Raw genomic sequence first — 20,676 nt, 5'->3', positions numbered from 1 at the left:
CCGGGGCCGGGAACGGGGCCATCGGGCGGTGGCGGGGGCCGGTGACGGGAACGGGGCCGTCGGGCGGTGGCGGGGGCCGGTGACGGGAACGCGGCCGTCGGGCGGTGGCCGGGGCCGGGGCCGGGGCCGTCGGGCGGTGGCGGGGGCCGGGGCCGGGGCCGTCGGGCGGTGGCGGGGGCCGGTGACGGGAACGGGGCGGCCGGGCCGGCTGGGGGCCGCGGGGACGAGCCGCGCCTTGGGGCCGCTCGGGGGCGCGCGTGCGGCGGCGCGGGTAGCGGCGTTTCCCCGAGCCAGGGGCCGCGCGCGGCTCAGCGCCGCGTCCTGTGGGCGGAGCCCGGGGCCGCGCGGATGGGCGCGGGGGCGAGCCCGGGGCCGCGCAGGGCTCTGCCTGCGCGTGGCCGCCAATGGCCCTACGCACGGGCGGGGCGCTGTCGGCCAGGCTCGAGGGAGGAGGCGGGGCGGGGCCAGCGGGGGCGGGGCCTTCCGCCCTCCCCCCGCAGCGAGCAGGAGGCGGGGCCCGGCCGGGGCGGGGCCCGGGCGCGTAGAAGGGACTCGGATCACGTGGCGGGTGCCGGCCGCTGTCGGGCACGGTGTCCGGGTCACGTGGGTCAGCGGGTCACGTGGCGCGGGCGATGGCGGCTCCCGGGGAGCGCGGGGCGGGGGGCGCCGCCGAGGAGGCGTTTCTCACCTTCTACAGCGAGGTAGCTGCGCGCGGGCCGTCGCGGGCTCGGGGGCGGCCGCGCTGGGGCCCGGGGCGGCCCCTCGCCCGGAGCCGGGCCCCGCCAGGCCGCCGGGGCCGTTGGCAGCTGGCCCGCGAGGGGCTCGGCCGCGCCCTCCCGGCGCCGCGCGGGGCTCCTGGTTCCCGCCGGCCCCGCCCCCGCTGCCGGCCCGGGGCCGGGCCTGGGCCTCTGGCTGCGGCTCCTGCGTCCCGAAAAGCTGCGTGTCCGGTTCCGGGCCAGCGCGGGCCCTGCGGCGGGTGAGGCGGCGCCCCGGCGGGGGCCTCCCGCCGCCGCCTCCCGGCCTCGGCCACGCAGCCAGGCCCGGGCGCGAGGAGCACGGGGCGAGCGGCGGCGGGTGTCCGCGGACCCCGGGATCTCCGGTGACTCAGCGAGAGAGGCCACGCTGCAGCCCGGATGCGCCGCTTGCTTTTTCCTGGCCCGGGAAACGTTTCTTTTTAAAGTGGACTGCATCCTTGTGCTCCACCCCGCGGGCCCCCACCCCAGCCCAGCCCACCAGATGGTAACTAACCAGTTCCCTGTGTCAGAGTCACACGATACTGTATTCGGCATTTATTAGATTCCAGGGTGTGCTGGCCACTGTCACAAAGTAGGAGATACACCGGAAGAATGCGTGTTACAGGGCAGCAGAGTGAAGAGTGTAAATCATGAGGACAGATGCAGGGTGCTGAGTCTCTGTCCCGAGCGCTCAAGGTGGCCTAAAAGTTTTCAGACTTAACCAAGCTGCTGGTGAGAGGGGTCTTTCCCTTCCTTGTCAAGAGGGGGCTCATCTCACTACCCTTGTTGCAAAGGACGGGGACCCTAATGTGCAATATTTTCGTTGTACATGCAGTACACTGTATTTTGAGGATCACACTCCGTGGGAATTGTACACTTCAGACAGCTCCCCCTTTTCACTATACCTGCGCTGAAAGTGGCTCTGTGTGTGCACGCCAAGCACTGCACCATTGCTGAGCCTGCTCCACGTCACCACTTGGCCTCTTAGACCATTTGCCATCCCACTCAGGTGAAGATGATTTCCTTCTCCCTCCCCCGTTAAGCTTTATCTTCACATAAACTTGTACCAGTTTAACATGAGCCACTGTTTGCCAGAAGCTGGTAATGGGCGACAGGGGATGGATCACTTGATTACCTGTTCTGTTCATTCCCTCTGAAGCACCTGGCATCGACCATGGTCAGAAGAGAGGATACTGGGCTAGATGGACCTTTGGTCTGACCCAGTATGGCCGTTCTTACGTTGTGCTGGTTTAACTTAAATTGATTTTTAAACTGGTTCATTTGAACCAATGTATATATGTGACAGGTTTCAGAGTAGCAGAAGTGAGCTGTAGCTCACGAAAACTTATGCTCAAATAAATTTGTTAGTCTCTAAGGTGCCACAAGTCCTCCTTCTCTTTTTGTAGGCATGTGGACGCTCTTATTTCGGTTTAGTTTAATCCTGTGGAGAAGAAAAAAATAGTAAGATGGACCAAAATTAGTCCACTCTTAAATAAATTTGCACATGCATTTGTGCCAGCTTAATTAAATCAGTTTAAAACCACACCTCTAGTTAAACCTGTGAAGGTTTGTGTGTAGATAAGACCTTAAGGGGCAGTTTATGTAGCTTAGAGAATGGTGAAGGCTGAAGCTGAGCAGCATTGTTAGGGTGTCAGGAATCAGGTGATACAGGGTTTAGGGCACAGCTGCTGAACAGGTTAGTGCAGGAAGAAGCAAAAGCAGTATCTGGACTGTTGTGGCTGCGAGGGGATAGAGAAGGTAAAGAGAGAGCATAGTTCTATAGCATTATGCAGTAAAAGAATAAAGTGAGCTGAGCAAATACCTGAGCAAGGAAAGGTCTCCACTGAACTGATGGCTGCAGACCTGAGTCTGGGTGGGATGTTGCGTAAGTTGCCTTTGAATGAAACCCTCTGTCATGGTGGCCATATGAGAATGCAGCTAATTATGTGGTGATCATTCAGTTAATCAAGTGTCCTCTCCAGGTGAAGCAGATCGAAAAGCGTGACTCTGTTTTAACGCCAAAAAACCAGATTGAGAGACTGACTCGACCTGGATCTTCCTATTTCAACCTGAATCCGTTTGAAGTAAGTCTGAGCCCTCTCCTTCTCATTGACTCCTACTTAGATCCTTGTGTACCTACTGGATATTTAATTACCATAGAAAAATACATCTAGGCATAGTCCCATATAGCAAGGGTTCACCAGATGGACTGTGTCCTCACGCTCCCTGCTCAGCCAAGAGGAGGCACAAGCTATACATGCACCTCCTGTTGGCAGGTTTCACTGGTATACTGTGTCACTGACAGACTTGGCAGGTTTATGGCTGGCATCTTTTGGGTGAGGGTGTAACACGACTGTCTCACCAACTTCTGGTCTTATCAGACTCTCGACTCCATTGGTATTTACTGTTTGTGCATATTAGTTTGGACATCTGAAGCAAAGCTTTAGAACAGATTACATAAAACTTTGTTCCCTGGAGCAATTTGCAGGGCAGTAAGTAAATTCAAGTCAGTTACCTATGGCACTTTAGAGGATCATCAAGGTGTGAGAAATTGGGGTGTGCCCCCTAGCTCTCAGTGCATCATGCATTCATGCTGTAACAAAGCCTTGAAGCTGTACTGTACATATAACAAGCATTAGCCTGAGCTGGCTCTTCTGAGCGTGCCTTTGTGCAAGATCTCCTGTTCCTGTCTCTAGCCTGAGAAACTCTCAGCCTTTTATGTTCCTGAGTTTGAGCTAAAAAGAAGCCCAGTTGCTCAGTCTGCCAGGGTGAATCTGCAGAATAGTTCTACACAGAATCCTGACACTTGGTTAGAAAGTGGACACATTTTTTCTGAAAACCCTGTGAAATCCAACAGCTGTACAGGGGTTTTCTCCATGGAATTAAAGTTAATTTCCAATTTATTTAATTAACATAATCCTCTGCAGTGCCTATAGACTCAAGAGTTGAGCTCGCACAGAAGTTCATTTCCCAGATCTTTCATTCAGAAGACAGTTCATAAGAGAGATTTCCTAAATTCAAATGCAGCCTAATGGGCACTTCCTTGGACAAACTTCCAACCTCTGGACTGCTAGGCTGTCACTCAAGAACCAGGCAGTGAAACTCACCAGTCTGTTTTCATTTCAAGATGAGAAAAATGCATAAGTTAAACAAACCGTGTAAATGGTAAAGCCTGACATAGATGTTTGATCAGATCAAAAGTGATGTTAGTAATTTTGGGCAGGAAACAGATTGTTAAAAATGACTTAACCTGCCAGTATCTCACTGAATACTACCAGCTCTGATTTTCTATTCCAGACAAGTTGAGCTGTACTGCAGGGCTGAAACTGGAGTTAGCAGCTAAAGGTGGCTTCCTGGCACCTTTGCATCACTGAGATACTGGGGCCAGGTGGAGACTGGAACAGCAACATGTCCAGCCACGCCCCCTCTGACTGACTTTTTGTCCCTGTATGCCAGTGAAACAGGTGTTACAGGGCTGGGCCGCAGGGAACCTGACAATTGGTGCCTGTCATGAAACTCTCTCTGCTGTGGGTACTTCTAGGTACTACAGATGGATCCTGATGTCACAGATGAAGAAATAAAGAAGAGGTTCCGGCAGGTATGTGACCATTTTGTTGGTCTAGCTATGGTAGTGCCGAATGCCTCTGGAGGGACCTTGAGAACTTGAGCAAAGCTGGGTCAGCTGTGTGTGACCATAAGGAGAATGCCCATTAGCAGCTCTTGCTATTTATAGTGGCCGGGGTGTGAAGGCTGCAAGTTGCCGGGGAAATACTTTGCTGCAGAGCAGTGTGTGGCCAGGTCTGCGAAGAAACTGGTCTTGGTTTGACCAAGAGAGCGTTGAAGTGCCCAGTGCGTATTTATGTTTGCAAAGTCCATGACCCTGCCCCGCATGATGGATTGTATGTGTAGCTAAGGACTCCAGTGAGCACTTGACTTCCCAGTATTGTGGGAGAACAGGATGTGGTGAAGGGGATTCTACTCCAACTGTTGCATTGCATCTCCCCCAAGTACCCCTGTGGCCTGAGGAAATGAGCGTGGGGCTGGGAGTCAGGAAGCCCTGAGTTATTTCTCAATGTCTGTGACTTGCTGGCCTTAATTCTCTGCACTTTGCATCCCTTGCATAGAGAGGGTGTTCAGGCCTCTCAGCTGAAATATCCCATGCCCTAGAAATAACCTCACTGAGGAGCAGGGCATATCTGTGTGCAGCAGAGTTTTGAGCTAAGCCCAGTGAACAGAGGCCTCTGGAGCAGCGGGACTTAAGGAAGGGTGTTTGTTCTACAATCTGATCAGCACAAGCTAAGGACTGAGCATTCTGTTAGAATTCCTTTTATTGAGCTCTTGTGGATCTGCAGAATCATGATGCCCACCTCAAATTTAGCCCTAAAGCTGCCACTGGTTAGAATGTCCCCTTCAGATCTTTACTGATACTACACTGAGTGGTGGAAGCTCCAGTGAGTCAATTTTCTCTTCACTAGGAGAGAATCCTGTGCTATATAAGCAGTGTGATGCCTTTTTAGCTGATGCTTTTCTCCTGTCGGATGTCGTTTACCTCAGAAAGGGTCCTTTGTTTCCATGGAGGCATCTATGAAATATCCATTATCTGTAAAAATGATTATAATCTTGCAATACTTCTTCATTCTTTGTAGTTATCCATATTGGTGCATCCTGACAAAAATCAAGATGATGCTGAAAGAGCCCAGAAGGCCTTTGAAGGTAATACCCCTGACAATGTCACATATGGTGCTATTGTACTGGTGTTTCTCCTTAGCTGGTTTTGATGCTTTAGTTTATTAGATCAGGAGAGAGCTTGTTCTCTTCCCTGGGTGGTGAGGGGCTGCAAACTGGGCCTTGAGTGCAGATGTATTTGGAGAGAGAGAGAGAGAAATATAGCGAAGTGAGCTGTAGCTCACGAAAGCTTATGCTCAAATAAATTTGTTAGTCTCTAAGGTGCCACAAGTACTCCTTTTCTTTTTGCGAATACAGATTAACACGGCTGCTAGTCTGAAACCTATTCAGTATGCATCCGATGAAGTGAGCTGTAGCTCACGAAAGCTTATGCTCAAATAAATTGGTTAGTCTCTAAGGTGCCACAAGTCCTCCTTTTCTATTCAGTATGGTTACTTTCGCTTATAGCTGCAGAATTCCTCTAGGTGGCAGCAGTTGCTTTGTTACAGTCTGATAATACGGTGGTTTTCAAACTTTTTTTTTTTTCTGGCAACCCAGTTGAAGAAAATTGGTAATGCCTGCGACCCAATGGAGCTGGGGCAGAGGGATTTGGGGTGTGGGAGGGGCCTCAGGGCGGGGGCAGGGGGTTGGGTGCTGGAGGGGATCAGGGCTCTGGGCTGGGGGGTAGGGCTGGGGATGAGGCGTTTGGGATGCAGCAGGGGGCTTGGGGTTGGAGGGGGCTCAGGACTGGGGCAGGGGGTTGGGGTGCTGGCTTTCCTTGGGAGGCTCCCAGTAAGTGGCACAGCGAGGGTGCTAAGGCAGGCTTCCTACCTGTCCTGGCACCGCGGCCCACACTGCCCCCCGGAAGCAGCCAGCAGCAGGTCTGGCTCCTAGGCGGAAGCGCGCAAACAGCTCCATGTGGCTCTCTCCTGCAGATACCAACCCCCACAGCTCCTATTGGCTGGTTCCCAGCCAATGGGAGTTCGGAGCCTTTGCTCTGGGCGGGGACAGTGCATGGAGCCCCGTGGCGCTGACCCCCCCGCCCCCCCAGCCTAGGAGTCCGACCTGCTGCTGGCCACTTCCAGGGTGCAGTACGGTGTCAGAACAGGTAGGAACTAGCTTACCATAGCTGGGCAGCACTGCTGTTGGGACTTTTAATGGCCCAGTCGGTGGTGCTGACCAGAGTCTCTGCAACCCAGTACTGGGTCGTGACCCGCAGTTTGAAAACCACTGTGATAATAGACAAATTGAAACTCAAGTGGCTTATAGATCTAGTGGGACTTCTCTAACTGGAGTAGAAAAATATGTGGACTGTGTGTAGGGCAGTGTTGTGTGGGTTTTAGTCACACACTTTGCACTAAAGCCAGGAGGAGTCATGCAGCATAAAACTAACTGCCTAATGCTCTAAAACCCCACTACTTACTGGGACTGACAATTTCAAGCTTAATGAATCCTAATTGTGGCCCAAGGAAGGTCTTTGCCATTGGAATCTGTATTGATATTTCTTCTAGCTAGTCAAGTTGTGACTGACTTAGGAGATCCCTGGAAACAGTCTACAAAAGTCACGTAGTAGCTTAGACTAGTAGTGTTTTGTGAATGTTTTTTATCAAATGGAAAAAAAAGTCCCATTCAATTACATCATGTAATGGCAGACAACTAAAAAGTGACAAGTTTTTAAAGTGCTTGTATACAAATGCTAGAAGTCTAAATAATAAGATGGGTGAACAAGAGTCTCTCATATTAAAGGAGGATATTGATATAATAGGCATCACAGAAACTTGGTGGAATGAGGGTAATCAACGGGACACAGTAATACCAGGGTACCGAATATATCGGAAGGACAGAACAGGTCATGCTGGTGTGGGAGTGGCACTGTATGTGAGAGCACAGAATCAAATGAAGTAAAAATCTTAAATGAACCAAACTGTACCATAGAATCTCAATGGATAGTAATTCCGTGCTCTAATAATAAGAATAGAGAAATAGGGATATATTACTGACCAGGATGGTGATAGTGACTTTGAAATGCTCAGGGAGATTAGAGAGGCTATTAAAATAAAAAACTCAATAATAATGGGGATTTCAGCTATCCCCACATTGACTGGGTACATGTCACCTCAGGACGGGACGCAGAGATAGTTTTTTGACACCTTAAATGACTTTTTCTTGGAGCAGTTAGTCCTGGAACCCACAAGGGGAGAGGCAATTCTTGATATAGTCCTAAGTGGAGCACAGGATCTGGTCCAAGAGGTGAATATAGCTGGACCGCTTGGTAATCATGACCATAATATAATTAAACTTAACATCCCTGTGTCACGGAAAACGCCACAGCATCCCAACACTGTAGGGAGACTGCACAAAAATAAGGAAGTTAGTGAAACAGAAATTAAAAGGTACAGTGTAAAAAGTGAAATCCCTGCAAGCTGCATGGAAACTTTTTAAAGACACCATGATAGAGGGTCAACTTAAATGTATACCGCAAATTAAAAAACATGGGAAGAGAACCAAAAAAGTGTCACTGTGGCTAAACAACAAAGTAAAAGAAGCAGTTAGAGGCAAAAAGACATCCTTTAAAAAGTGGAATTTAAATCCTAGTGAGGAAGATAGAAAGGAGCATAAACTCTGGCAAATGAAGTGTAAAATATAATTAGGAAGGCCAAAAAGGAATGTGAAGAACGGCTAGCCAAAGACCTAAAAAGTAATAACAATTTTTTTTTTAAGTACATCAGAAGCAGGAAGCCTTCTAAACAACCAGTGAGGCCACTGGACGATCAAGAGGCTAAAGAAGCACTCAAGGATGATAAGTCCATTGTGGAGAAACTAAATGAATTCTTTCATCTGTCTTCATGGTTGAGGATGTGAGGGAGATTCCCAAACCTGAGCCACTCTTTTTAGGTGACAAAGCTGAGGAACTGTCCCAGACTGAGGTGTCATTAGAGGAGGTTTTGGAACAAATTGATAAACTAAACAGTAATAAGTCACCAGGACCAGATGGTATTCACCCAGGAGTTCTGAAGGAACTCAAATGTGAAGTTGCAGAATTACTAACTGTAGTCTGTAACCTATCATTTAAATCAGCTCCTGTACCAAATGAGTGGAGGATAGCCAATGCGATGCCTATTTTTAAAAAGGGCTCCAGAGATGATCCCGGCAATTAAACGCTGGTAGGCCTGACTTCAGTATCAGGAAACTGGTTGAAACTATAATAAAGAACAAAATTGTCAGACACGTAGATGAACATAATTTGTTGGGGAAGAGTCAACGTGTTTTTTGTAAAGGGAAATCATGCCTCACCAATCTACTAGAATTCTTTGAGGGGTTCAACGAGCATGTGGACAAGGGGGATCCAGTGGATATAGTGTACTTAGATTTTCAGAAAGCTTTTGACAGGGTCCCTCACCAAAGGCTCTTAAGCAAAGTAAGCAGTCATGGGATAAGAGGGAAGGTCCTCTCCTGGATTGGTAACTGGTTAAAAGATAGGAAACAAAGGGTAGGAATAAATGGTCGGTTTTCAGAATGGAGAGAGGTAAATAGTGGTGTCCCCCAGGAGTCTGTACTGGGCCCAGTCCTAGTCAACATATTCATAAATGATCTGGCAAAAGGGGTAAACAGTGAGGTGGCAAAATTTGCAGATAATACAAAACTACTCAAGATAGTTAAGTCCCAGGCAGACTGCGAAGAGCTACAAAAGGATCACTCAAAACTGGGTGACTGGGCAACAAAATGGCAGATGACATTCAATGTTGATAAATGCAAAGTATTGCACATAGGAAAACATAATCCCAACTATACATATAAAATGATGTTGCCACTCAAGAAAGTGATCTTGGAGTCATTGTTGATAGTTCTCTGAAAATATCCACTCAATGTGCAGCAGCAGTCAAAAAAGTGAACAGAATGTTGGGAAACATTAAGAAAGGGACAGATAAGACAGAAAATATCATATTGCCTCTATATAAATCAATGGTACGCCCACATCTTGAATACTGCGTGCTGATGTGGTCGCCCCATCTCAAAAAAGATATATTGGAATTGGAAAAGGTTCAGAAAAGGGCAATAAAATGATAAGGGGTATGGAATGGCTGCCATAGATTAATAATGAGAAGAGATTAATAAGACTGGGACTTTTCAGCTTGGAAAAGAGATGACTAAAGGAGGATATGATTGAGATCTATAAAATCATGACTGGTGTGGAGGAAGTAAATATGGAAGTGTTATATATTCCTTCTCATAACATTCCTTCTCAGAACTAGGGGTCACCAAATGAAATTAATAGGCAGCAGGTTTAAAACAAAAGGAAGATTTTTTTCATACAGCACACAGTCAACGTGTGGAACTCTTTGCCAGAGGACGTTGTGAAGACCAAGACTATAACAGAGTTAAAACAACAACAACAACAAAAAACAACTAGATAAGTTCATGGAGGATAGATCCATCAATGGCTATTAGCCAGGATGGGCAGGGATGGTGTCCCTAGCCTGTTTGCCAGAAGATGGGAATGGGTGACGGGATGGATCACTTGATGATTGCCTATTCTGGTCATTCCCTCTGGGGCACCTGGCATTGGTCACTGTTGGAAGACAGGATACTCAGCTAGATGGACCTTCGGTCTGGCCACTCTTATGTTCTTATGTTCTTGTTAGCTGTGGACAAAGCATACAAGTTGCTGCTGGACCAGGAGCAAAAGAAGAGGGCCTTGGATGTGATACAGGCAGGGAAAGAATATGTGGAACATACTGTAAGTACTCCATGTGTGACAGCCCTTGGTGCTTAGAGAATTGTTGTCATTTAGTTGTACAGCACAATGTATGCTAAAGGCAGAACAGGTGAGCTGTCCAAAACCCAGAACAGATCTGTGCCCCAAGGAGCTACTGTCCAGGTGCATGAACAAGAACGAACTTTAGTTAAACACAAGTAATTGGGCTCAATACAGGGGTAACTAGGTGAAATGTAATGGCCTGCGATATACTCTAGGTCAGACTAGATGGTCTGATGTTCCCATTTGGCCTTAAACTCTAAGAATGAATGATACTGAACAAACACAGGGAGGCAGAAGGTGGTTAGAACTGGGTAGTGGGGCAGGTGGGTTTTGGGAAGAAGCCCTGTAAAGTGAGGGAGGGAGCTGAAAGGTAGGCTTAGTTATACACACACTAAACTTGAGAAACAGGCTGATAAGGGGAAACTCAGGGGCTCTCTAAACCAAGAAACTCTCATCTGTTCTGCTAGCGATTGTGGCAAACTTCTCAGTAGACTGGAACAAAGTGTGTGTGTATCTATATCTATCTAGAGCCACGCACTTGGGTATAATGTAAAACACAAATCCAGGTTAAGTTCTCTGCAAAACACCTAGTTCCATGGGTGTGTCGGGGTTGCAGAATTAGCTGGACACCACTAACCGAACACCAATAAAATGCTTTCTGTTCTGATGTTTGTTGCTCTTTAGGTGAAAGAGAAAAAGAAGTCGTTAAAGAAGGAAGGAAAGCCAACCAACGTAGAGGAGGATGATCCAGAATTAGTAAGTTGCATGAAAGCAGATATTTTTTGGGACTGTTTAAAGGGGCTGAAAGTCAAAGAGGAATCTGTTCTTGGCCCAATGTAGTTTTGAGTGATCCTTTCCCAGTCGTCCCATGCCAGTTTCTGGTAGTTGGAGGTTTAGGGACACCTGGAGCAGGGGTTGCATCTGTGACCATCTTGGCTAATAGCCATAGATGGACCTATCCTCCACGAACTTATCTAATTCTTTTTTTAACCCAGTTACACTTTGGCCTTCACAAAATCCCATGGCAACTGTGCATTGTGTGAAGAAGTACTTCATTTTGTTAGTTTTAAACCTGTTGGTTGTTTTATCAGGTGACCCTAGTTCTTGTGTTATGTGAAGGGATAAGTAACCCATCCCCATTCACTTTCTCCTTACCATTCATGATTTTGAAGACTCTGTCATATCAGCCCTTAGTTGTTTCTTTTCTAAACTGAACAGCCCCAGGCTCTTTAATCTCTCTTTGTATGGAAGCTGTTCTTCTAATCATTTTTGTCTCTATACCTTTTCCAATTCTAATATCTCTTCTTTGAGATGGGGCGACAAGAACGCCATTCAGTATTCAAGGTGTGGGCATACCATGGATTTATATATTGGTGTTATGATGTTTTCTGTCTTATTATTATCTATCTCTGTCCTAATGGTTCCTAACATTGTTAGCTTTTTTGACTGCCGCTGCACATTAAGTGGATGTTTTCAGAGAACTATCCACAATGACTCCAGGCTAGAGGTCAACTAGGTGATCGCAGTGGTTCCTTCTGACTTTGAAATCTGAGACTATTATTTTATTTCTACAATGATACAGAAACATTTGTCTGTGACTTTGAAGAGTGTACAGCATTACAGAGAGACTGATTAGAGAGTATGCTATATAACCATGATGGCTCTTGCTGGGCATGTAAGCTCCTCTCTAAAAGGAATGCAATTAATTGTGTAGGTTTAGTATCTTTATCTCCAGCATTAATACCCTGTTAGAGGTCTGAATGCTTCACTCATTTAGGCCTTTATTGTTTGGCCAATATCTCATTTCACTGTGTTTCTAGTACTGAATAGCTCTGTGTCACTGTACTTTGTGCACTAGAATAGTGACATCCTTGATGTCAGCAGAAATATGTAAAGCTTTGGGGGGACTCGGAGCCCTTGCTAACACTATGGGCTACAATAAATTTTTGGCTTGGATAGCCTCTTCCAAACCAAATGTGTCCTCAGCTGCTATTTCAGTAATACTCAGACCTCGGGGGTTCAGGAGCCAAATCAGTGAGATCAGCATTACCCAACAGAGTCACGCTAGTGTGAATGACGGGGGAAATGTTTAGTTTATATACACACATAGTATTCGCACAGCAAATAAGTTAATAGCTTAGTGCAAGTTGATACCTTAATTGGTTAATAACTCAGATTGGTTAATAATTGAATCACACAATGTTTTAATATGTGCTGCAAAGAGCCACAGGAGACAGGTTAAAGAGCCACGTGCAGCTCGAGAGCCAGTCTGAGTATCACTGCTGTAAACAATGGCATTACATGATAGCAAAAAATACTCGATGTAAGTTCCTTCTTCATCACTAGATTTTTACAAAGTGAAAGCCAGAGGTGTTCATGGCTCTAACAGGGCTTTGGGGGATGCTCAGTCAGTGAGCTCACAAAGAAGTCTGTTTCAATAGGTATTTGGAAACTAAAGGATATTCTACAGTTTCAGTTTTTTGTTCTTACAAAGGGACTTTCTGTTGACAGCTAATAAAGAGCCCTTAGTGAAGTGCCACTGTTTACTTTCCATTTGTTTCTAGAAGTTCCTTGCTATGTATGCTTGTTATTAAAGGTTCTTTTATTTAAATCCAGGTTTCCCATTTTTCAGCATGTTTTGTTTTTTTTAGTGTAGAATGATTTTGCAGTGAAGTCCATAATACCGGGGTAGTGACCTCATGTTCTTTCCATAGCAGCAGTCAAGACTACATTGCAGGACTCAACAGAAGGGTAGCAGGGCTTGTGAGTGAGAGCTTTGATTCTGACTCTGCTTTAGTAATAGCAAGTGGGGGGAAAAAAGACCATGTCAGGCTAACAAAGAGCTCTTTTCTGATGCAGGCCATAATGTGAGATGACTCCTCCCTGTCCCCATTAGGTTGGGTTGCTATTAAGGTGGGCTGCCTTGAAAATAAGAGAGCGTTACAATTTTTTGAGCATTAAAATTCTATCCTGTGGGCCTCCAGAAGGTACATGATTCTGACCTTGGGTGATACTTGGCTCTCTTGCTGTGGGAGGAGGTGCTGGGTAGGGATGTTGGGCAGAGTGGCTTTGTGGGGCAATACCCAGCCCCTGCATGCTTTCCCCTCTCTTTCCCACCAACGATGGAACTGAAGTGGGGTGCACTTCTTCACTCCAGCCAACCTTACCCAATAGGCTGTGTTACCAGAGTGTTTCTGTGCAGCATTATCCCATTCCCCTGGCTCTGCAGCTGCTGGCAACAGGGATCCTGATGTAAAGGGTAATTGTCCCCCTAGCAAGGGAAGGCTGGAGTGGCCTGCTGACCTGTCAGCTCCTGTGGAAGTCAATGGAAATGTATTAACTTGGATGCCAAGAGTTGAGCTTTTGTGCCACACCACATTGATTAACGCCTCTTAACTATGGGTCTCATATGGAGCTTCTTGTCCCTAATAACCCATGGATGCTAGACTGTAGAACTGAAGGGCTAGTGTAAAACAGAGGCTTACGTAACCACATTACGATGCATTATGTTGTTGAAATAAAGTTCTGTTGCTTACAGTTCAAACAGGCTGTGTACAAACAGACAATGAAGCTCTTTGCTGAACTGGAAATTAAAAGGAAAGAGAGAGAAGCTAAAGAGATGCATGAAAGGTATGACAACATTGGAGTTCCATCTGTGTGAATGAGGATCTTTTTTCAAGTTTACTGAGAAGAAACAATGTGTCATGACTGCAGAATTCTGTCTGTAAATTTATGGTGTGGAGACTTGGTTCGTAAAGACAATGTTATTTTAAACTGAGGATGCTGGCATTTCCCAGAGGAACAATTAAATAAATTGGCGCATATGTTTGTATGCAAGTAGTGTGCAAAGGGCTAAATTCCTAATGTTAATTATGTGCCTGAAATCTTTTGGGTGTTGTGTGGTGTCATTTGGTGACATCCATGTCCTGGTGGCTCACCAGTCAGTGTTTTATATGGTCTAGTATATATATGTTCTGCCGTTTTCATCTGTATGGTTTGCAAGTAGGTCTTGTGTCAATAATGCTACCTTCAGTTGCACTTTTCTTCTACTAGATGCTTAGAAGTGAGTATTTCTTCCATCTGTTCTGATAAAAAGTTAGTCTCCCCTTTGCAGTCAGAACAGATGTCTCAGATGTCTCTGTGGTGAGGGGTTTTGTGTGTCTTTTTAATGTAGATGCTGGTTGGTCCATAACTATTGCTTTATGACCTCTTGTACAGGAAGCGACAGAGAGAGGAGGAAATTGAGGCTCAAGAGAAAGCCAAGCGAGAGCGAGAATGGCAGAAGAACTTTGAGGTAATCTGCAGCATAACCAGTTGCCACCTGCATTTAGGGAGTCATATCTGCTCTTGGGTAGGCTGCAGAGCATGTACATGAAGAACAAGGAAGGTCATCCCATTTTGTTGAAGACACGAGGCACTCCAAGTAGGCACGTTTTAGTGAAGGATCCTACAGGAACCTGTTTACTGCCTTATTGATGGGCAGGAACTACCCCCTTGCGTGTCTCATGAGTACTGAAGGGTGTCTCACAGCCAAGGGAAAGGATGTGATCCCTGCTCCTTCTGAGAGTAGATGTCTGGTGAATTGCAGTCCAGTGTCTTTCACCTCCAGGTCACCGACTGATACCTACCCCAAGTCAGGAGATTGGGTTGCCTCTGAGCCCAGGTCATTGGTGACCAATAAGAGTTAACCTCTGATGGCTGTTCAACAACCAGTGTGGAATTGGAATTAGTCGGTGGGTCCCAGGCTAGTTTCAGGTGGTTAGGTGTTCACATCACAAAAATTGCCATCTCAATTTGCTGAGATTGACAGAGACGCATAGTATCAAAGACCAAATGGGGGCAGAGGTGGAGCTCCCCTCTGGGTATGCTAATGTTGGGAACTGGAGTGATTGACACACCCCCACACCTCCCTCTAGCTGGGAGAGAAGGTTTAGAGACAGAAGAGCATGTGAATTCTTGGTCAGAGCATGTGTGTGTGATTGGAGTGGAGACCCTTGCTGAGGTTGTTTCAGGTTTCTTGTTTCTAGGAGAGATTCTCCTTTGAGTTCTCAGTGCTGCAAGACAAATGTTTTTGCTTTAAATGAGATTGGGACCCGGAAAGTGACCCTGAAAATGGCACCCTAAAATTCCATGTTTCTCTGAATCCATTTCAAACCCACTGAGTTCACAAATAAAAAGCTCTTCCTGGCAGCCAGTGGTATATGCTCCTGCTGGTCACTTGAGGCTCTTTCTGGCATGTGCATTAACACCAGCAACAAAGGTCTGGCAATCAGAATGTAGTGAACCATTCTGGCCTGAGAGCCAGAGGGGAATCCAGCTTCCCTCCCAGAGCTGTGAGGCTCTGCAGGGCAATTTAACCTCATTTTGTGTTACTGAAGCCAGTATCTCTGACAGCTTCACATAGGGAGCAGGTCTACAGAACAGGAAGAACTGCGTTTATTCAATTGCATTCCAGACAATAACTGCACTTTATATGTAAACTTGACCCAGGTTTGTATTTTAGAATGGATTCACTCCTGCTGCATCTCCATTTGACTCGTTAGTGTTTGTTCATGTATGTCTTGCTTTCCTCTCTGCTGCCTCATGGTTCTGTCTGAGTCTGCTTCCTGGAATTCCAGGAGTCAGGAAAGGAAAGGATCGGTTAGTGCCTTGTCTGTCCCTGGACAGTGAGAGATGGTTTCCTATGTTGTCAGATGCCACCAATGTGGTGCTCTGCTCTGTTCAATGTTGATAACAGTCGGCTGCGTGCGTGCGTTCCCTCTGTGTGCTGCCCCGGCTCTGCGCAGATAGCTGACACAGTAGACCCCGAGAGAACCCCCAATGACCACAGACGAGTGGCACCCGGCCAGGTTTATTGTCAAACGAAGCACAGTAATAGTTTCCCGCAGACTCTACAGAACATACTACGAATGTGTGCCCCCTGACAACGGACCGGCTCAGTCAGCGGTGAGACTCTCCACTGCCCCCTAGGCCAGACAAAGACATCCCCTCAGGGGTGCATTCTTGTACACAGGTACAAACAAGTTACACATCACTCCTGAGGCATCGAGGTACAACCCCTCTGCGTGTTGGGGTGCTGCCTCTCTCCTGGTACATGTTGATTTGAACAAATGAGTCTATCCATCATATTATCCTTTTGACCCTGTCTTTTAGGATGGGTCAGCCTGGTCCTCGTTATTTCTGTGGAATGTGTTTGTACCAGACTGTTCTGGTGCCATCCTGGCACCTGTTTATCCTATTAGTGCTTGATCCTCTTTAGATATGTGTATACGTCCAATTAGCAGCCTTCTTCTTGCCAACTTTTGTGAGCAGGGCCTGCCTCTGGCTCGCAGCTTAACTTTGCTTTATGTTAGCAAAGTCTTGACCATTCCTTTGGTTCAGGCCTCAGGCTAATGCTGGGCCTCTGATACAAGGCTTATGTTTCAGGACCTCATCTTACTACATCCTACAGGGCATTTGGCAGGGTTTGGCCAAGACATTTTGAGGTGACCTGCAAAGGAGGAGCCCTGGAGAGTTGTCTCTTTGGCTGGCCTGAAAGTTCTCTCAACTTTTCCTGCTGTGTTTTTATGTAAAAAATTCAGATTCTGTCATGTGAATTTTGTTCTATGGGCACCTGAAGAACTGAGAGGGCTCTGACATCATCAATATAACAGAAATGCAACTGAATAATTGAAAGAAGGGATTTTTATTCAGACAGTTGAAAACTCTGGTTTTGTTTAAACCATTTAATTCAGACAGCCTGCAGACACTTGTGAGAAAAGCTCTTTGCTCAAGATTCAGCTCTTTACCTATTCAATTATGGGCCAGCAGAGTCCCCAGCCCAAACTGGGAAGCAAGTCTAGAGATTCTGGATATTGGTAGGATTAAAAGCAAGAGGAAAAAAATGCTTTTAAAAAGCTCCGAATCCTTTTTGGATATTAGCAACAACAGGCGCGGTCGCCCATTCTGTGCAGGTCACCATCCCTAACCGAGACTGGGGGGTGCGGCTGTGGAATTGCCAGCTTGGTACTTGTGGCCCTTTCCCTAATGTCTATTTTCTGGTACTTTTGTCCCTTTCTGTGCTCCTCCTTGTCTTCTGAGTTGGTCTGGATCAGCTGTATTGTCTATTTCCACCCCAAGGGGCTTTCTACGATATGCCCCCTCCTGCATTTCCAAATGCTCACAGCTTTATTTTACAACAATTCTAGTTAAAGTTGGAGCGTGTGGCTCAGTGGGGGCTATTTAGGCCTGGCTTGAGAGTTTAGCCGTTTACAGTGATCATTATGAAGAACAAGCAGGTCAGAACATCCCACCATGCTCATGCAGACTCTGAAAATTCTCATTCACACCGATTCCAAGCCTGGAAAGTTTCCCGCAGTTGGGAGTATGTGAATCAGGGGCCTAGATTGGAAGCAGTTGTGCAGCTTTCTCCAGGCAGGGAGCTGGGGCTGCTGCTCTGCGAGGATGCGCAGGGTTTTCAGCCTGAGGCCCAACGCGTCCGCATTCGTCCATGCCCGCTTTCGGTACTAGTTTAACCATCTGTGTAGAAACTATTCTAGTTAAATCAGGCCAACCTCCTAGGGTGGCTGCAGTTATTCAGGTATGGAGGTGCCCCACTCTGGTATAGCTCATTTCCCCTAATGGGTGGAAATGAGTAATACTGGCTTAAGTCTTTTCATACCAGGAAACCCTAGGGGGTGCATAACTGGCACCCTAGGGGGTTGCTCTGATTTAACTGTTGTGGTTAAAAAGTCATCCCTGAATTGAAATATTTAAATTGGTACAAAATCTGTCTAGACCTGCCTAAGTTCAGGAGGGCCCAGAGGCCATAATCAGTACACTGAGGCAGACTCAGTGCTTGCTCTGCTTGCTGCATGCTGCTCAGATGATGTGAAGGAAACACCCACCCACCAGGACACTCCTTGTTCTGTCCCACTGTCTGGGCCTTCAGCCTGTTGGCTAATAGGAGCAAGGTCTGTGGGGTGTGCTCTTGGCCCCGCTTGAGGCTGGTCTTGCTTACCCACCTTCCAGTCATGTCCTAGAGCTAGCAGAGGAGGAGAGTAAAACATACTGCCAAGAGCCCTTCCTCCACCACACCTCTGTAATGGGGATGGCTTGGGAAGGGGGTGGTGTGAAGAAAGGAGGAAGGGAGAGACTGAAAAAGTGGTGTCTGGGGTGGAGGTTAATGCTGAGGCTCTACTGGGATGTGGGGTGGAGGGTGGGGAAAGGCTGAGAGCTGTGACCAAGGACTCAACAGGGGCTTGGTTCTTGGATGATTAATCAGTGATTTAAGGCAGAGATGGGAAGTGAGGTTTCTTGTTCGCTTTGTGCTAATGAGGATTTGATGGCCCCAATTACTGCTGCAAACCCCTGGCTGGTCTTTGCTAGAGCAAGACACCAACATACTTCTCTTGCACTGGGAGGTTGGAAACCTGCCAGCAGCTACTCTTGTTCATATTCTTGTTCATCTGCTCTTCTCAGTCCCTGTCTGCTGTCCAATGGCCTTCAAGCAGCTGGCAGTCATCTGCACTCTTGATAGGGCAGTAGTCCCCAAACTTTTTCAGTTTTGGCTCCCCCCCACCCCCCACCTGGTCTGCACCCCACTTAAAAGCTGTGGTCAGGAGCTGGGGCTGAGAGCAGGGCCAGGTGGTGCTCCCTCCCCACTCCCTGTGGGGGCTGGCCGAGGACCCCCCCGGTGCCCTTTGAACATTCCTCCGTGCCGCCTTTGGGAGGGGGATGCACCCCACAGTTTGGGGACCACTGTACTAGGGGATCTCTGTGGGGAGTCCCCTCTGCTGGGTGAAGAGGAAAATGCCAGCAATCTGCTAGAGTTGGTAGGACGTGACCCATTCTTGTCTCTTGTTAACCCTTCCTCCTCCTTTGTCCTGTTCAGGAGAGTCGGGATGGCCGTGTGGACAGCTGGAGAAACTTCCAGGCAAATACAAAAGGGAAGAAAGAAAAGAAAAACAGGACCTTCCTGAGACCCCCCAAAGTAAAAATGGAGCAGCGCGAATGAGTCCAGCAGCAGCTATGCACGAGCAAGTCTCCTCAGCCCCTCCCTGCTTTTAAGGACTTATTGGCCTCTAGAATAATACTTGCTTTTTAGTAGATTGCTTGGTTCCAGTACAACTGAATATTGGTCAAAGTATTTTTTGTACTCTGTACATTTGAATTAGGATCGTGGTATAAAATCAGTCATGAACCAGCTGCTCGTAAAATAACTGGCTTAGGAGGGTCCCGCTGTTGTTACTGTCCTGTTTGTTTGCAGCCCTGTAATTTAATGTTTTGTACTTCAGAGATTGTGTTGTTCCACCACCTTCATGTATAGTTTTGTGAGAGTCGAATTAAACAAGATGCTTGAAATGGTGCCCGGCACCTTCCCGGGCCTCGTCCTTCTCAGCAAGTCAAACTTCGGAAAGATCTCTACCAGCCAGGGGTCATTTGCCAGCCCGACACGGGTGGGGAGCTTGAGCCTGACTTGGAGTTGTGCAGTTAAGTCTTCTGCAGTTCCCCACCAAAGTGCGTGGTGCTGAAAGCCACCCCCTGTGTGTGATTCCTAAACTGCAATCTCCTGGCTCTCCAGTTCAGAGCTCTGGGAATCTCAGACTTGCTAGTCACCTTCTGTAAAGAAAAAACTCTCTGTTCTGTATGTAAAATAAATTTTTACCCAGGTTATTTGATTCTTGCTCAGAATTATTCCAAAGATGCAAATTTGAGCTGTTGAGGGAGAACATGAGCTTCTGGTACTTGGCACTTCTTTGCTTGGTGTGAATGCTTCCTCAGGCCAGCTCCTGCTCCAGCACCTGCTTGCAAACTCATTAGATGGTCACTATAGAAATTGCTATGACTTGACTCTAGAGCGTGGAGATCCCTTCTCCAAGTCACTACTTTGGCACTTCATTCCATAAGCAGATGCAATGGGCGTTAATGTGCCGAGTACAGAGTCAGACTGGTGAAGAGCTGAGCGAACGCAGTTTGCTGCTGTTCCATGAATCCACTTCACTCTATCGTCTCCAGTTGCAGGGGCTGCACTTCCTGTACATGCTGGAAAGCCTCCTGCCATTCTCTGCCGTCCGTCTGAGGGCGTGGACTGGGTGTGAGCTCAGGTGGAGTGCTGCTGGTTCCTGCAGGGAGGTGACTGTTTCCATGCTCTTGTTCCTGAGAGGAATTAACAAGTGTTGCTGGATTCTCTCTGGAGGTGGGATCAGTTGGTTGTGGCGAACTGGCTGTCTGGAGCATGACTAGGATGTTTGCCAGAGAAGTTTCCATCCATCCTGCTCAGTCTGGTTCTGGAGATGCTGGTGGAGCTTTGACATGTGACCTGCCAAGTGGGTTCATTCCCTCATGGCTGGTAAAAGCTGTTGAGTCCAGTGTTGGTAGAAATTGCCCCTACTTCCTGACGGGGAGATAATTTGTCAGCCTGCCTCATGGGCACTCTATTCACTGTGAATTAGTCACAGCAATGACTCCATTTTCAAGGTCGAATCTCCTTTCCATGAGGCCACGTTTCCCACAAAGCTCTTCTTGCTTGCAGGATTG

At 47.5% G+C, this 20,676-nt stretch overlaps 1 protein-coding gene across 2 annotated transcripts; it reads left to right on the top strand.

Moving 5' to 3' along the window:
* Positions 1-588: 588 nt before the first annotated feature.
* On the top strand, positions 589-19,812 carry DNAJC8 (DnaJ heat shock protein family (Hsp40) member C8). Of its 2 annotated transcripts, XM_073318099.1 has the most exons (9): positions 589-701; positions 2,717-2,818; positions 4,276-4,332; positions 5,381-5,447; positions 10,043-10,137; positions 10,843-10,914; positions 13,697-13,788; positions 14,377-14,452; positions 19,031-19,812. In XM_073318099.1, the coding sequence occupies exons 1-9, from the start codon at positions 633-635 to the stop codon at positions 19,151-19,153; spliced, it is 753 nt and encodes a 250-aa protein (XP_073174200.1). In that variant the 5' UTR covers positions 589-632; the 3' UTR covers positions 19,154-19,812. The 2 variants fall into 2 exon arrangements, with proteins under 2 accessions (XP_073174200.1, XP_073174201.1); XM_073318100.1 differs by lacking the exon at positions 4,276-4,332.
* The last annotated feature ends 864 nt before the right edge of the window (positions 19,813-20,676 follow it).

The sequence above is a fragment of the Lepidochelys kempii genome, chromosome 19 (genome assembly GCF_965140265.1).
Source record: "Lepidochelys kempii isolate rLepKem1 chromosome 19, rLepKem1.hap2, whole genome shotgun sequence".
NCBI lineage: Eukaryota > Metazoa > Chordata > Testudines > Cheloniidae > Lepidochelys > Lepidochelys kempii.
This window is presented reverse-complemented; position numbering and strand designations above follow the sequence as displayed.

Coding starts and splice junctions, on each gene's coding strand:
- DNAJC8 (XM_073318099.1), top strand. CDS start 633: ATGGCGGCTCCCGGGGAGCGCGGGGCGGGGGGCGCCGCCGAGGAGGCG. Junction 702..2,716: donor TTCTCACCTTCTACAGCGAG/GTAGCTGCGCGC, acceptor TGTCCTCTCCAG/GTGAAGCAGATCGAAAAGCG. Junction 10,915..13,696: donor AGGAGGATGATCCAGAATTA/GTAAGTTGCATG, acceptor TGTTGCTTACAG/TTCAAACAGGCTGTGTACAA.